General features: G+C 39.8%; 1 protein-coding gene across 3 annotated transcripts in view; it reads left to right on the top strand.

The window, feature by feature from the left end:
- Positions 1-18,490, top strand: part of trappc9 (trafficking protein particle complex subunit 9) — a 179,408-nt gene that overhangs the window by 85,285 nt on the left and 75,633 nt on the right. For all 3 annotated transcript variants that reach the window (XM_054605757.1, XM_054605758.1, XM_054605756.1), the window contains 2 exons: positions 3,979-4,121; positions 13,089-13,199. In XM_054605757.1, the coding sequence (XP_054461732.1) occupies positions 3,979-4,121; positions 13,089-13,199 (254 nt within the window). The remainder of the gene's footprint in view (positions 1-3,978; positions 4,122-13,088; positions 13,200-18,490) is intronic.

Here is an 18,490-nt window from a genome sequence, read left to right as displayed (position 1 = left end):
TGCGAGAGAGAGAAAAACTGCGTGTTTGACGTTCTGAAATCACCTCTATTGTCAAAACAAATGCTGCATCATTTGTATGGATGGGTATGATGGATAGTCCTCGGAGGCTTTGTTGTGACACCGCAAAGAAATATCGAGTGAAGGCATTTAAGGTAAAAGCCGGTCTAACGCTGCGAGTCTGCTATCCGTGTCGAGTCTGTGATTGTTAGCTCTGAGCGCAGATTGCATAAGAAGAGTCTTTAAAAGATGGAGCAAAGGCCAGTGGAGACTCCAGCAGATGCCGATAATACGCTCTGGGAGCCGTACAGTAGAGTCATATTCATACTGTGGTTACATCGCACCTTCAATACATGGCAATAATGTGAAATGTGAAACTGTTCAAGTGGAAACGACAAAGTGTGTGATCCAAGTCCAGTTTTAACCGGACATCCTGTAGCGATTCAAGTTTCCACATCTTTAGATATTTTTCAGCGAGACTATTCAACCTTTGAAGAAAATAAAATTCTCCCTCCTATAAATGAATAGTTGAATCCAAAAGTAAAACGCAATATTGCACAATTCAATAGACTTTATTGTGGTTGTAAAGCAGACATTACTGAGTCAACTTGCGAACTTTCTCAATATGCTACTTAACGGTATTGTTAGCTAATTGCTAAACAGCAGCATTGCGCGTTAACCTGTAAACGTCACTTGTAGCCAAAAGGTTACATAGTGTAGCTTAAAGGGAAACCAGCTGTCATGTTTCAACAATAGTACGTCATTTATCCAAATGACAGAATAAACTCCAATGCCACGTCCTTCAATTTTCTATTTTAATCTAGTTCCTGTTTGCTTGTTAGCTAGGCGCTAAGCATCAACTCAAACAGCTCATGCAGTCGGGTTACTGGTGGTGAACGGCTTAATCAAACCTTAATCTTGGCATTCTCACCGATCACGTCATTTCTCGTGCATGTGGAGGTAATGCACGTGCACGCTCAGGCTGTGTGTTGCTGCTGGCCCCGCTCCCAACTCTGTCAGCTCATTACAGCGGGGCCTATTTTTAGCCCGGTGTGATTGAAATAGGGTCCCGAGGGGGGCCGAGAGCAGAGCGGGAGGATTGTACAGAGGTGGGGGCTCCGGGTCGGCCTCGGACTGGAAAAAGGGAATTCGGGTGCACGGCCGCTGTTTGCTGGTGTCACTGACACAATCGCTGCTCCTCAAGAGGGTCATGTTGTGGCTGCTAGTACCACACATGCAGCTACGGGACCACAAAGCACTCGACTCGACTGCTGGAAAAGAAAATTGAGTTTTCATATTTCTTTCAAAAAATGCCCTCAGTATTGGAAATCCTCACCATTCATAAAATATTTAAATCAGAATAAATACATATACACACACTGGATGCGTTAATTGTCTCTTGTTTGCACTATCCTCTCTGCTGCTGTAATCCTGTAAATTTCCCCGCTGCGGGACTAATAAGGGATTATCTTATTTATATCTTATCTTATCTACAATGTTTTTTTAAATAATGTTTCGGACAAAAAAGTTCTGTGGCAATATCGAGTTTGGCAAAACAGATAATATTGTTAAAAGGATACACTCGTTGTTTTTTGTCTTTTCATGGGCTTTTGTTGATAATAATTAAAAGATAAAACACCAGCATATCCTTCAACAAACATGAGCAAGTGAAACAAACATTGTTAGAGGAAAAAAAACAAAACAGACTTTAATGGAAACGGCCTCCAACCCGTTTGATTGCTCAAGGAATCTGAGAGAGTTCAGTCAATCAATTCAAATGAGATTCATATCAACCTGCTGTTCCTTTCATTGTGTTGCCAGCGCAGCATGTGTCTGTCTCTTGGCTGCGTTGTGGAACTGCTGCTCTTCCTTCACTTCTAAAGCCGGCTGGCTCCACTGGGATGACGGATAGTTGGGGAAAATGGTGTTCAGGGAGGATATCAGGATTTTAATTAGCAGCCTTTGCATCAAGTGTGCTTTATGAAGTTCTCCATCAGACTTCCCCTTTTATAAATAAGCATGGTCTTTATACCATCAGATGACTTTCTGTCAACTGTGTTTACTGTAGAAAGCACTTTGTTAGTAACCTGTAGTACCTCTACTATACTATACAGTCAGCTTCAACATAACAGGCAAAGAGAAGTGTTCATGAGGGACATTTACTGTGTCTACAGCCATGCTAGTGGCTCTGGAAGGTTGTACTCACCCACAATAGTGCTTTGAGCTAAATGCTAACTTGATAACATGCTGATGTTTAGCAGGCATGTGTTTACCAGGTTCACCAACCTTATTTATCACGTAAACCTACTCACTTTTGTAGAATAAGTATGGCTGGGGATGGTGTGAATGTCTTTAGTTTTGCAAGTTTTCACTCACAAACCAGAGAATTGGGAAAAATACGACCTGATGAAGATATTTTAGATGGGTTTTAGGCATTTTCATGACTTTTTGAATAGCTAACTAGAGATAAAGAGTGACATGGACTCGGCCAGATGTGAACCGAGGACATGGAGTTTCGTTGTTCGTACCCTTATCCCTCCGCAAGGTGAAATGTCAGGCGATCACCTAAGTTATAGCACTTCAACCTTAGTGTTACATGGATGTCTGTACAAAATGTATTTGCAAAACCGCCAATTTAAACCTCACGGTGGCACAAGAGGGAAAGCCAGGGGATCACAAAAGTCAGTAAGATTCAGCGTCTGGATGTATTGTACAAAACTTTGTTACAATACATCCAGTAGATGTTGATATATTTGACAGCATAAATTAACATTTTGTCACACTGACAAGTCAGGATGATCACTAAAGTCATAAGGATTCATCCACTGGGAACCATGAATGTCTTTACCAAATTCCATTGCAATCCACCCAAAAGTTGTGCTGACATTTCACTAAAAGAACAGCTTGAGAATGATAATGTGTGGAGCCGGACCTTTCTTAAGGTTGACACAGCGCTGTTGAGAGATGTATGGCTATGTGAGACAAAGACAAAATAGATGACCAACCAACAGTGTCACCCATAGAGCCATGCTGCTAGAAAGAGTATCATTATCAAATATACTAGGAAAGGAACAATAACACCTTCATTTAGTTTGACATGAAAATATACCAAGCCTGTGGAAAAAAATATCCCATCCAGTCCCAAGATAAGTGACATTTTAGAATTAAAGTGGTTGGTCTACAATAACAATAATCCTCTCTAATGTTTCCATCTCTTCGCTCAGTGTTGCTGTGCTTCTGTCATTAGGGTTGTAATAGGCCAGACGTCTAGCCAGCAGGCTCCGAATCCTTCCACTTGGCACTCTGCACCCCCCCCCCCACAAGAGGGGATAAAGAGTGAAAATAATCAAAGGATCAGTGAAATTTGTTCTGGAAAGGCACAGCCAGCACCTCCATCAGCAATATATGTAGAGAGATGATATAGGCCGCATAGGAGGAGCAGCGGGACCTTGGATGCTCCCTCCGCCCGGCTTCAGCCCCGTCTCCTGAGTCAGCTTGTGCTCTCTCACCATAAACTGCCACTTTTAATTTCCCCCCATCCTTTGCCCACTTGGCTGCTGGTCCTGTGAGTTATTCTACGTGTCCACTTTCTTTCAGTCACCGTGGAACACCGCCAGCAAACCCCACCTCCTCCTCCTCCAACCACCGGCCCGCTCCTCTCTTCCCATTCTGTTTTTTAAGGATGAGAAACGTTGATTCAAAATTGTCTGTTTGGAGCCACCAATCATATCCCCCCTACACTTTCATTTCATTAAAGGGCACAATGGCTCTGCTGATGTGTGTTCATTATCTCGCCGTAATGACTTTTGATGCATCGATCTCAAAATCACACCAGTTTGGCTGATGGTTTTTTTGCAGGAAACAACATACTGGCCGTGACCTCTGACCCTAATCACACTCAAGGCTGAATCAGCCCTTTATTGTATAACACTGTCAAACCAGCTGGATCTACATTTCTAACCTTCTCTTGTCCTTTTGCAGACTTTGGAAGCAGTTCTGAACTTCAAGTACTCGGGGGGAGCGGGCAAAGTGGAGGGATACCACAGGGAGCTGTCTTTGGGAGTCCATGTGGACGTGGAGCCGTCTGTGTTCTTCACCAGAGTCAACACCCTCCCTGCAACCAGGTAACATACAAGTAACCCTTATTGTCTATGGAACAATGAAATTATTAGGGAAGTCTGTTTATTACTCATTGTGGCCTCATAACACATTCATGGCTGGAAGTAGAGAGAACTCAAACATGTCTTTTTTGCAGTAACAAAATTAGGGATGCACCGATCAGCAGTATCTGTCAAATGGTCAGTAGTTCTCCCTCAGTGTAAATGATCTGATGAGCATTTACACACGTCATTTTTGTGTGTATGGGCTTTTTATTTTTTAATTTTAAACCCAGCCGTTGTTAGATTACATAGAAATAATACTTAACCCTAATTGGAGTCCCATAAAAGTCAAGAAACATCTACCTCAGAGCCGCTCTTGTCCAGGTAATTAGGTGATACATCTCGATTCCAAAGTCTCCTTTTATCTCACACATCATACAAATGTCAGTATTTTTTTCTCTCTTTTGATTTGGTGAATACATATCGCCCTTTAACCACTGCGACAGTACTCATTATGACATCATTTCTATCAAAGCCAGGGGACTCAGAAATTTTGTATTCTGGCCAGATCGTGGCCGACATGAATGGATATTCAGTCTTTTTATTCATGTTCTCACATTCTTTCACTACATGCACATACGTAACTGCAGACACCGCCACACACACACACACACACACACACACACACACACACACACACACACACACACACACACACACACACACACACACACACACACACACACACACACACACATTTCCGGTGTCTCACTTCACTTCACAGCTCCCCAACTCCACTGAAAAAAAATTCCAAGCGAGGGAGACGGATTGTAGCCGAGTAATGACCACTTGAGGTGAATCATTAGCTGTGATAATATCTACAGTTTAAGCCATCCATCTTGGCTCAGAGCTGATATGTATGCATGGTTAGAGATGCTGCACGGGCTGCAATACCATCATCCCAACACTGCAACCTTACCTCTACCACACTCATAATACTTCCTGGCTCATCTCGATGACTCTAAGGGAAATCACATTTGAAATGTGTTGAATTTGAAGGTTTTGGGAAGGTTGAAGGAGATTATCTGTCTAATCAATATACAGGATTATGGGATAAATGTAAAGCTCAATATATATGTATAGATTTTTTTACATGCCCACATCAAGATAACTTGTCTAAAAACATTGAGAAGGCAAATACTCAGCACATAAGCGAAATTGAAGAAACCTCAAGAACATTTTTACACAATTATTCTCATTTGTCCGTACCAAATATGTGAATGCTTTGGTCAAATTTATCAAAAGAAATCTCTTAAACCCTGATAAATCTTACATTATTTCTCCACATCTTAATCATGATGATATTATGATAGATATTGTATTATTATTTATTTATTATTTATTATTTTGTACTATTTATATTTAATATTTTTGTTATTATTATTATTATTATTATTATTATAATATTATTATTATTATTATTACTACAAATAAATAACAATTGTAACAATAACATCAATACAAATAATAATAATAATAATATATTTTATTTTATAAATCACTTCTCTTGACCTAAAGGAATGTTTTAGAATTGAACCACAACCATCCGGTTTGTATTACTTCAGGCTTCGTACACACACATTCATACATTATTATAAGAATGTTTCCTCTGGATGCACATTAAAGTCCTGTAACACACTTTACTGGTTGAGATAGGTAATATTGAATTTCTCTCTGGCTACAAGTTAAAGGAGAATTTGAAAATGGTTATATGATATTGCTCAGTAATACAGCAACTCTTTTCTCTGTCAGTCAGTCCTTCCTTCTCTACCTATCCATCCTCCCATTCCTCTCTCTGTCTGTGTCTCTCTATTAAAAAACAAACACTTTCTTATTAACAGTCCTTTTAGTGTGCTTAAGCTGCTGTGTCCTCCTGCCTAAAACAGTAAAAACAACAGTAAAAGAGAGGAAGAAGAAAATTCTCTCTGTGATCCATGAGCATGTTTTCTCTTCCTCATCCATTCTTTTTCTTTTCCTTGCCTCATTATCTCGCTCCACATAGCATACATTTTCTGTGTCCTCCTCACCCTTTTTACTCGCTCTCTGTCTCTTTCATCCTGACTCTCTTTCTCTATTTCTGCTGATCTTTTCATTTGGTCTTCACCTCTCTTTCTCTCTATCCTCCATCCTCCACTCTTCTTGTTTCTCTCTGCTGCACCATTCTTTCAATATTTATGCCTTCCTTTCTCCAACTTTCCTACACTCTTATTTCCTTGCATAAACTTATAGTACTCTGTACACCACTCTGAATTATGTATTGCTACGTACAAAGCAGTTTCCTAATCCAAATAAGAATTATTTTGAGACATATTTGACTTTTTACATATCTGTTGATCAAACTAATTAAATGAACAGCTTGGGGCAAAGTCTATTTTAAAACCCACAAAGATAGTCACATAGCTTGTACCACAGTCAACACAACATTGCATGTTGACATCTACTGCAGTTGGAAATGAAACCGTTCATAAACATAAATATGAATATTGGAACAGGTGGTTTAAGTTTAGTTTGTTAGCCTTCGAGTCACTCTCTCAAACACTGTTGCTGATTTGTTTCCCCCCTTATATTGCATGGCTGTACAGAATATTCAAATATAAGCACCCAGTGTGATTTTCACAACAACACAGAAGTGAGTGTCGTCATTTAGCATTTGCCTGGTGCTGGTTATGTAAGATTTAATCAAAGTAACCGATGGATTTCATGTCTATAATTAAGGCTTTGACAATGTGCATCACTCCAATTAGCGAGTGTAGATGCAACACATACCAGACAAAAGGAGAGGCCTTCATCCATGCCAGCTGTTGTGGATGACAGATGTTGGTAGGATCTGATATTTATCTTGATTCTGCCCTCCTGGCATCGCCGCTATAATCAGAATAAAACAGTGCAGTTGGACGTGTCGTCTGGTTGAAGAATGTGTGGTGAAGCTGAAACAGTCAATAAAACATGAATCAAGTTTTCTGGGGGGTTTGGGGTGTGTGTGTGTGTGTGTGTGTGTGTGTGTGTGTGTGTGTGTGTGTGTGTGTGTGTGTGTGTGTGTGTGTGTGTGTGTGTGTGTGTGTGTGTGTGTGTGTGTGTGTGTGTGTGTGTGTGTGTGTGTGTGTGTTGTGTGTGTGTTTTGGCCTTCATAAATTAAAAAAAGACAAAAATAGGGGATAACTCGCATGCTGCTCTGAGAACACCGTCGACCGGCTCTGAGCTGGCAGCAGGCATAAAATGGGGTGAATCCTGGCACCAGAATTGCAGTGCACGGCTGGATTACAGATGACACTTCCTTTACCGTGCTTCTCCTCCAACTGTAGGGCATGACAAGACACTAAAATATCCAACAGTTGCAGGGAAAGAAAAATCCCACTGCAGAGAATACAGCTTCCTCGGCCCTGACCTCGGCCCTGACCTTACTTACCTTTACAACTGGGGAGCTAACCACAAACATGCTAGCTAGCTGGTAATATGTTAGCTTCAACCAGCCACAATAGCCCAACAAGCTAGCTGGCTTTCTAACTGCCAGCTAGCTTGCTCATAGCTAGTTGGCTCTTTTGGGGTGTCTTTCCTTCCCTCTTTCTCCTTTTTATTGCTTACATACATATATATTTTTTTAACTCCCTTGTATCCTTCTCCTTTACTTCCCTTTCTTATGTTCCATGTTCACCTCAATCTTACCGTCTCTACCTTCACATTAGCTCTTTACCTGACTCTGTTTTTACTTCTATAGCTCTCAACATCATGTCACCACCTTGTGTGTACAGTTTAGTATAGCTAAATATTAATTAAATCTATGCCTGGGCAACATTACAATTGTTTTAGTCTTTTATTGAAAGTTATATCTGCAGTACATATTTGAGCCACATGAGGAGGCCTTAATGTTTGTATTGTTCTGATAATGTGTAGCCTACTTATACCATTGATTCTAATATGAAAGGCTAGCTAACAGTCTATTTGTTATACTGATGAGAGTAAAAAAACGAGAGCCCGTTGACTTTGACTAAATGTAATTATTTGGTCTCATTTCTTTTTTGAATAAAACATGCATGAAACAAAGTTGTGATTTATCAAACGTGTATCTCAAACCACTTGTTTACTCAAGATAATATAAGGTGAATTGGAAATAGCTGTAAAAATGGTCAGGAACGTCCATTAACGCACACATTTGCTCTTCTCACGATTTATAGATAAGGCCTATTGTGAATTGGGTCGCGATGATTTGTCATTTTGAAAAAGTGAGTCCGAAGAAAAAGTTTGTACACAGAGGCTTCATTAGCTGCAAATATCCTGCAAGCATCAAACTGAATGACTCAACTGTCTTGCACCTGAAGTCTTATAAAATATGACGTTCCATTATTTAGTCTCCCTTTAGTGTAATGAAGGAAATATTTATTAAAAATGGGAATTGCCCGCAAAAAAATCCTTCAAAGATTCACGATTTTATTGTTTTGGCGATTCCGCCCAGCCCTAAAATCACCTTGCTGTATAATGCATCAGTACAATCCACTGCAACACCTCCAACCAAGGCCTTATAAAAGAAACGGATAGGATAGATTTCTTACAGCACTACTGGGATTGTATTAAATTATCATTAACCTCTCTCCCCCTGCACTCTCTCTCTCTCTCTCTCTGACTCTCGTGAAACATTTACTCTCTATTTTATTCCGATGCTCTCTCCTTTCTCTGTCTCGGTGTCTCTCAGGTCCGCTGTCCATTCTTTATCATCTCAATCTGTTTGTTCTCTTCCTCCTTTCCTTCTCACTGGGTCTCTGGCGACGTCTTTCATTACTTCCCCTCTCTTTTCCTCTCCCATTCCCCCGTTAGCTGCTCCCTTTACCTCGGTATACGTTTTAATGCCTCCTCTTGCCTTTGCTATCGCTTTCCCTGCCATATTCAGTGCAGACCTTCTACTACTCTCTCTCCTCTCCAGCCTTTTTCACGTTGAGCTATATGTAAGGTGACAGATCTGTTAGAGAAAGTGACAGAGAGCCGGGATGTGTGAAATACTCAGTGATCCATACTATACGGGGGACCTGTTAAAATCCCATTCGTTCAACATGGTGTTGCCCTGGAAAGAAATGCATTGCTCTGCAGGGGGAAGTGAACTGATGTGTTTTCATTAAAGGTCATCCTGTGTATCATCTTTGGCAGCGTGCAATTCTAAACACTTTGCAGCTGGTATATGAAGGAAACCCTCTGCGGTTCTGTGGCTTTTAGCTAACAGATGTCGCTGAAAACATTTTGGTATTGGAACTACTTTCTCTAGAAGAAAGATTATCTACAGCAGTCATTCCCCAAAGAGTAGGTCGTGACCCGCCAGTTGGTTGTAGGGAATTTTTATTTGGGTCGCCAAATAAATTTGCAGAATTTCCTACATAGTTTTTTATTTAATATTTATATCTGCAGTACATCTTTGGGCCACATGAGTGAGCCTGAATGTTCTTATTGCTTATAAGAAAGGCTAGTGTTTATTCTGTTTGATTAACTGATGAAAGACCATGAAACAATATATCTGTTGACTCCACCTAAATGCATTGGTTTGGTCTCATTTATAAAGTATTTGACATAAGGTATGTTTTCAATAACACATGGATAAAACAAAGTTGTGATTTATCAGAATATATATATATTTTTAAATGCATGGTATATTTATTCAAGATAACCCAAGCTGATGCGGAAATGATTCAGGAACGTTTAATTTGGCACAAATGTCTCTGATTTATACAACAGGCCTGTTCATTTTCAAAAAGTGGATCCCTAGAAAAATGCTTTAAGCAAAATAAATATAATTGAATTCACTTCTATTGTTTTGGGCCGACATCTCAGAAACAACTATCTTAAAACGGAAACAGATCTGAAGATATCAGCGTGGCTAAATGCTGTTTAATGAGAAACCAGGTTTTAGTTTTTCGCCTAACCCTGACCCTTTAGTTGCTGACTATTTCTGATTTGATTTCGTTTTTAGCTACCTCTCACTGGTTATTAAATCTTTAAAACGGGGACATTTAGCTCAGTCATCTGTCACTTATTGGCTCCTTTGGCTAAAGATAGCCCGTCATTGACAGAACTCTAAATCAGACCAGACTAATTAACACCGTTACATTTGGCGTCACGTTTGTTTTGTGCTGGAGGAAAATTCAGCACTTATTGATCACAGATTTGGCAGAATTGACTGAGGCGTTGGGCCCAGCTCCATTGATCTATTAGCTGCTCCTTCCCCCCCCACCGTTTGTGGCCATGTTTACCTCCCACTGCCTCGCAATAACAATGTCCCCAGTCCAAGTCAGTGCCGATTTGCTCTGTATTGTTGACCCAGGGACTAAGAAGATGGGACTCTGGTATTTGTCGGTTCTGTATTGACGTCTGCTTGTGTTCTCGGCGCTGGGATTAGGGACTAACTCTGCTGCAATGGGGCCCTTTTTTTCAAATCAATAATAGCCGAATGCTGACCTCATGGTTCATTTGTTAGTGTGCTAGTGTTCCCACAAATAGACAGTGGCATTCATTAACTGGCTATTTCTCCCTCTTTGTTACTCCACCAGCTGTACCTGAAATGATCCCCAGTAAAGGTCTTACTCTGTGTCCATGAGCGTCTCCTCATTTGCACTTCGTAATTTGCACGTCCTGGTCACAATAAATAATCCCTTCACTTTACAAACACACGCCGAACAGGAGCCAATGTTGTTTTGTGCTTCATTAAAATGCACATTGGGGCAGAGGTATTGATATTCCGTCGATGGATGATTTGTTTGTACATAGGAGCAGAGAAGCAGGTTTGATTTGTCCTCACTTTGGATATCTTTGCTCCCTCGCCATCTCCTGTCTTAAAGAGGAATTTTAAAAATTCACAGCCTGAAATGGAGACAAGTAGTTTGAAACCCTATTGGCGGTTTTTGAATTATTTATTTAGCCTCGATCCCCCCGCCCTGCGTAGTAGCTCAGCAGAATACTTATCAAAAATGATTCAGTGTTGTGATTCAGCTCCCTCTCGTTCAGAAGCATCAACTTCAGTGTTTTTGTAGCAGGTTCAGCGAAAGCTCTTGAACAAAGTTGACCACCTCTGTTCTTTTATAACTCGTATCAAAAGGTGTAACTCCACCTCGTCCGTGCCTTGTTCCCTCGGCTCTTTTCCTTCAGTTTATCTCAGGTACTTAGTGCATGAGCAATGAGCCTGTGTTTCTTAACTGGGTAGTCTGATTGATCACCTCGGCTAAACGGCCCGGCCCATAAATCAGTACCTCGCCCCACTCAGCACGTTAATCACGTCTGCCAACGAAGACAATTAAAGAAACACGGGTAGGCCCTAAAAAATATGCTCCTTTAATTGCCACAGCAGTTTATTAGGGACTCGGGCAAGCTCGACTTAAGCCTCCATTAACCCCGTGATTAAAGAGGCAAGACGCTGGCTGGAAGGATGGGGAGATAGGCAGAAGTTTTATTTATATCTGTTCTTTGCTTTTGCATTTTGATTCCAATTATTGTTAATGATGGCATTCTAAAAGTAACATATTAGCTCAAATATGAAATTATATTTTCTGGAATTTCCTTTTTTCAGGGTCGTATTATACTGAAGGACCAGGGCTGTCCTCGACAAGTTTCTTTCGACCGACATTCATATTATTTTGTGGACTAATCGATTTAATTTAATCGACAGTTTGGCTGCCCCATCGAAGTCGTTTTGGTCTGACTCGACTAAGATTTCTTTAGTTGATTAGTCATTTTTTTATGCTTTTTCATGCTGAATTACTTATTTTCAAGAAAATAATTTGCTGAACAGAGGCTTTAAAGTGGTGCTTGTGTGTGATTTGTTTGTGGAGAACTACATTTTACAGCTCTACCTATTAAATAAACTAATCAATTAGGAGTTGAGAGGTCATTGTCAATCGAAGCTGGTGACATGTATTCAGAAAATGAAGCCCAACACTTGTCACAGCATGTTAACGTTAGGATATACATAAGCTTTAAGTTTATTTACACTTTCCTTCATTTCCTTTTATTTATATGTATGTATCTATATATGTATTATTCATTATTCATTATTTATCATGTATCGCTCTTCGAATGTGTTAACTACACACAGATTGCTTAATTTATGCATGTATCCATGTTTGTGTTTTTGATATACGATCATTCAATATTTATTAATTGCCAACAAAATACACATAACACCAACAACACCACATCAATAGATGTAAATGAAGAGGAGATACTGTATCTGGTCTGTAGTGCTGGATTATGTTCTATTTTATCGCTGTGCATGGATGTACAGTATATCCTAACCCTGAAAAACTGTGTATATTATGTGTAAATTATATAATGTAGTTTAATACATATTATTATTGCCTCATTCCTCCTGTACACCTTCAGAAACTATTAATATAAAATCACACAGGCTGCATTGGACAGCCTGTTCTCTGTCTTGAGATATTAATTCTTTTCATCCATCATTAACGGGCGGAAAAAAAAGAAAAGACACCTACTTGGGGGGTTAAAATTAACTCTTTTGATAATCCAGTATCATGTCTCCTGTCTTGATCTAAATCACAAATTGGCCCTCTTATGATCTGCATGAGAAAGGCAGGCCTGGGATGATGTGGAGATGGTCTGCATCAGCCGGGCCTGTGGGCCTGATGAAAGCACCGCCACCTTTGATGTTATGACAAGGACCGATGAGCACTTCACACCGAGTCTTCTCTTGATCTCATGCATTTGCCGCGTGGGTGTATGTGGCCGCGTATTTTTAGAAAGTAATCATAACCTCATGCATAAAGTATCAACACACATACACATAAACAAGCCGTTATGCATAGGTTATATAGACAACAGAGTCGACCTACACCCGATTTGTGTACGATGTACAAAGAAGTCTTTGTCAGAAATGGTGCACAAACGCTGAAATGTAGTTTTTTTTTTCACCTCAATTCTTGTTTCTGCGTCTGTCCGCAGCACACGCCAGTGTCATCTCCTGCTCGACATCTTCAACCCAACAGAGCATGAGCTCACTGTCAGCGCCAAGAACAACCAGGACCTGGTTCTCCATGCCAGCGAGTGCCAGAGGTGAGTGGAAGGTTTCTCTTTCTAGAAACACATCAAAATAGCCTTGAAGATAAAGTCCCGTGTGGCTGTGACTCAGAGCAAAATGATGTCCAGGTTTCAAGTTCGTTGAGTTTATTCTCTCCTAGAATTATTAATTCTGTATTCTTAAAGCAAAAAGGATACTCCAAATAAATAAAGAAATTGTCAGACATTAAAGCAACAAACGGGTTATTAAATGTGTTCACCCATGACCTAGCAGATACTTATTACTACCAGTTATTTCTCGAAGTAAAGCTTAAAGTCTAGATAAAAATGAAAAATGCCCTTTAAACCATTTAAGATCTAATCCCCGGTCACATGCCTACACATCCTGGAAAACCTGGAAAACCTGGAAAACTGTCATAGAAAACACATGGAAAATTAGTCAAATATGCTGGGAAATTTCTTCAAGTTTTACTTCAACATTCTCCTTTTTTTCCTTTAGCTTAGACTGAACTACAAGGCTTCATATCAGAGCTCCCCAAAACAGATAACATTCCCACAATAAACAAAAGCATTTTGAATTGGCTGCTCTTGGTTATGATGTCAAGTCACATGGTTGCACTTGCAGGTTGGATGACCTTACAATTTAACCGGCTTAAACTCCCAATATTGTACGTTATATTATCCTTAAAATGAGATTATAGATATAATAAATAATACTAAGTGACACAATGCAACATATTATATGAAACCAGTAAAGCAAAGCTGTGATTATATATATATTTGCATCATATTTAAAGTTCTTTTTAATTTTAAGTTAGCCCTTCTTTAAGCCAAGAATGCAATGTGCAGCTCGATCATGTTATGAAATCTAAATATCACATCGGCCTGCGTATCATCTGATAATATTGAATATTAAATCTCTAAAATCAGGATGTGGGGCAAAAAAAAACATGATTATGACATCCCTAGAGTTTAGTACTATTTATATAAATCATCCCAGCACTGAAATATCAGATTTATAAGCATCATATTTAATACAAATTGAAGGCAAACTGATATGTTGGTTTAGCTATATGCAGCAAGTTGCAGATTGGATTAATTCCACCCCTACATCTTTCATGGTGTAGGGGTGTTTTCTACTTATTTTCCATCTTTAGGGGTTCCTTACTAATCTGTAAAGAGCTGCTAATTCACCTAACATGTTTTATTTAGGCTGGGTTTCGGTTTTAGTCTCTAAGAACTGAGGGTGAAAAAGGACAATGCAAGTTTTTAGCCCCCAAATTAGTTCATCCCTTCTGTGTCTCCCCTTTTTTGCATTTACCCCTTACACACAGATTATTCAACATTCACACACGTACAATTACAACATCAAACTTTGCGTGTCACTGGAAAATGGCAAATTAAGATTCCTGTCAGCACCGTCTCTCCAGTGCATCCTTCGCCATGAGTGGAGGTACACTGTTGGTGACTCACAGGCCTTTCTCCACAGGGGAGGAATGCTATTATTTGAGGGGAATTAGGGGGTGGGAAGGCAATCTTTTCAGACCGAGCCAAACATCACATCACTCGGCTCACTCCGAGTAATCGTCCCTGTGCAGAAGTGAGCTGTTAAGATAAGCTAACTAGCATTTTTTTTTAACCACAAAAAAAGGATCACTTCAGAACTCGGGGGAAAAAAGTTTCATTTATTTGTGAAATTTAAATCATAAACAATGAAAAAACACTTCATAACATCTTGCAAGAATTAGATGGAACCACGTTATATTTACTCAAAGTAAATATTAATTTAAAGTTCTTTCGATTTAGAATTTCTAGTTTTTACGCTCAGAATGTATGAGTTCAATACATGTTTCACAGTTTCAAATTAGCTTGCCCAACAACACTGGCTGTGTGTTGCTCTGAGATAATGTATTGTGTTTTTTTAAATGGCTGTATACATTGAACAGGTCAGGTTGTTCATTTAGTATAAGTGGTGTCACACCCACAGCGGAATCACTGTTTAATGATTGCTGGTTAGTTGGACCACACTCCTCTCATCTCATATTCAAGGCTGCTCTTTTTCAACTGTGCTGCTTCGACATACAGAATGAGTGTGAAGGATTATTTCTTGATTTTTGTTAGTTTTTCATTAAATAAAAAAATCACACCCGGAGAATGAAGAAAAAGCACTGCGGTTGCTCACATTTCCAGGTGCCTTTTGACAGAGATTTTGATCTCAAGGGAACACGCTGGTTATCCTTTTACCACCCGCTGCTCTGCCTGTGGAACACTTGCACGATGTTGAACTCTGACGGACTGTAACTACTACTATCAAAGTTACATGACTATGTATGAACATGGAGTATATGTAGTGATACATTAGACTCTGGTCTTTTTCTGTCACTGTGGTTATTTTTGAAAATAACAACAAAACAAACCCAGAGTCGTAAAAAGTAATCCAGGGCTATTAATGAAAAGTAACTCACTCAAGAATTGTACTTGAATCATAAACTGTTTATAAGAAGTGGAGGTAGATGTCGTGATGTCAACCATTGGTTTGTGGACTGCGGTTTTGAAGATTCAAGTTCAGCTTCTTTGTCAGCACCAGCTTGGTTTTTGGCCGTCGCCATCTTAGTTATTTTTTTTTAACCAGTGAGCAGAAATGACCATTTCTGGACTGCGGAGAAATGACGTGGAGACGGCGTATACGGCTCTGGTAGTGGTAGTGACCTGTCAATCACAAGGTAGCCCCGCCCTTAGGCATACCCTGCTTTATCTGCTAAGTAGAGTCATTTTCTCATAGACTTCTATACAACCAGACTTCTTTTTGCAACCAGAGGAGTCGCCCCCTGCTGGCCAGCATTGGCTTCACTTATCAGAACCCCAAGTTGCCGCCTGACTTGAAATCCCAGTTTTGAAGTACTTGTACTGTACTGTACTTTTTATACGGAGTATTTTCATGTTATGCAAATGTATACATCCATTCCACTGCATTTCGGACAATGTTGTACTTTTTATTCCACTACATGTATTTGATATATCATAGCTACTAGCTACTTTCAAGTAAAGACTGTACATAAAAGCTGATGAAATAATACAAATTGTTCAAGGACAAGTCAGCATTTGTTGTTTCCATTACATTACAGCATTTGTTGACTTGGTACCACTTACTGTGGATCAGGATTTGGTTTGGACTCCTTGTTACATTTCCAATATATCTGAGTTGCAAGCAGTTTCAATAAGAGACAATTCCCCTCTAAATAAATGACCCTTTAAATAACTGTTTGAGGCCCAAGGAAATGAAACCATGCATTATATCCTAAAAGCAAAGGCGAGGCAAAAGTCTGAAAATATGAGCTCAGATTTATCTTGTGTCCATTTTTATGGGACCCGACCTCTAGGCTAGGAACAACAGGACTAGCTAACTGTGCTGTATATAAAGTAGTTAAAACTTCTACTTCTCCACTTTCACCGGCTATAGCAGTAAAATGCTGCTCATGCATGTATTAATATTAACACTCTAACAATGTGATAAACAGTGTAATAGTACATAAGTCACAGAGGCGATTTTTCTGTAGAGCAAGTGTTTCTACTTTTAAGTACATTTTGCTGACAGTACCTTTACTACAGACTGATTATGAAGGCAGGTCATTTACTTGTAATGGAGTGTTTACACAGTGCTGGTACTTGTACTTAAGTTATTGATCTGATTAGTTATTCCACCACTGTCCAGACACAATGCACAGCGAGAGTACACCACTCAAGGGTTTGATGGAATGTAACAGTTCTTATGTAGAAGGTCATATTTGCTATAGTGCTGTCAGTATTAAGTTTTAATTGAATTATCATTTAGCCCTTTTAAGTCATGCTATCTGTTACTGTAATATAATCCCCACGATTGCAGACATTGACTTGGCCCTTCTCTCACTGATATCATCATGAAGTCAATGTTATACACAAGGACTTAAGAAGTGGTCTGAATGCATAATGCACCAGTTGTATAATTGATTTAAAAAAGAAGAAAAAAACCCAGAAAGGAATTGATAGAATATGACACAATGTGCCTCTGAGGCAAAACATGTCATGTCTGGTAACAACTGCAGTCGTATATATATATATAGACTTATATGTCTTTTTTACCCTTTTGACTGACATTCCCTGCAGACACAGCCGTCGGCTTTGACTCCACCAATCAGCGCTTCCATCCTATACAGATTTTTCTTGAGGCCTCACAGACGTATAAAAATCATTAATTGGAAGATAAATTCAGATCCAGAATATCGAGTCATTTCAAAGTGTTATTGTAGCTACTCCTACGATGCAGAGACAAGTGGATGCAACCTCACTCCTCCCTCTAGCTCAGTTTTCTTTTTTTTTTTAGCAACATGCTGATCATTTCCTTTGACACACAGATTATTCAGCGCGGGGTAGGACTTCGCATACAGAGAGAGCCAGGGCGACGGACTCATAGATCTCCGTCTGCTGAACCATATTATGCGTGTCTCTTCGACTCATCCTCTCTCGACATCACATGGCCCTGTCGTTTCATATTTCTTTCCTGTTCTATGATGAATGAGGTGTCAAGGCGCAAGATGTTTTCCGGATTCTTCACCCAGGACCGGTGAAGCTAAGGCGGACTCAAAAAAAATGACCCTGTCAATCATCCGCGCTTTCTTGCTGCAACAAACGCTTTTTAATTGTTTCCATTGAACTTTTACCGTGGTTACACAAATAGAAAAATAGAAAAGCCTTCATGCTTGGAGAGTAGATTTAATAGTTTCTGGACTTGTGACCCTATGAGGGGAGGATGAGGGCAATAGGAAGCTGTTGCCATCGTCTGGTAGATAGTGACAAGTTCTATCTTCCATTTACTGATTGCTGTTAAAAGATATTCTAGGCTGTGTTTGAGCAGTTGGTTTAGTTTTGTGGAGTGTGTATTCTCTCAGAGGGGTGAACAGGGTGAGTGACAGAGTGCTGCTTTCATCTTCTCATATCATTCACAGACATGTCTTTTACAAGGTCTTTATCCCCTTGATGATGTTCTCTAATGGCGAATGAAAAAAGTGAAGCACCTCAGAATGTGATCGGTCACTTTGATGTTTGGAAGCCCAACAGGGTTCCCAAAGACCAACGTGACAACACACCGTTATGCCCAGACTAGTTTTTTTCTCCCATCTTTACTTTGAACAAAGCCGAACAGAGAAGAAGAGGACATGTAGAGGATGTGTACCTTTCTCCTCCAGACTTTCCTGGCGTAGCATTATTCTTGGTTAAACAATATTTCACAGCAGGGGGGTTTTACAGGGTCACATTGAGAGAGGTCTGCTTCTGTGAAGTGGACCAAGGAT

Source organism: Anoplopoma fimbria, chromosome 10 (assembly GCF_027596085.1).
Source record: "Anoplopoma fimbria isolate UVic2021 breed Golden Eagle Sablefish chromosome 10, Afim_UVic_2022, whole genome shotgun sequence".
Taxonomy (NCBI): Eukaryota; Metazoa; Chordata; class Actinopteri; order Perciformes; family Anoplopomatidae; genus Anoplopoma; species Anoplopoma fimbria.
This window is presented reverse-complemented; position numbering and strand designations above follow the sequence as displayed.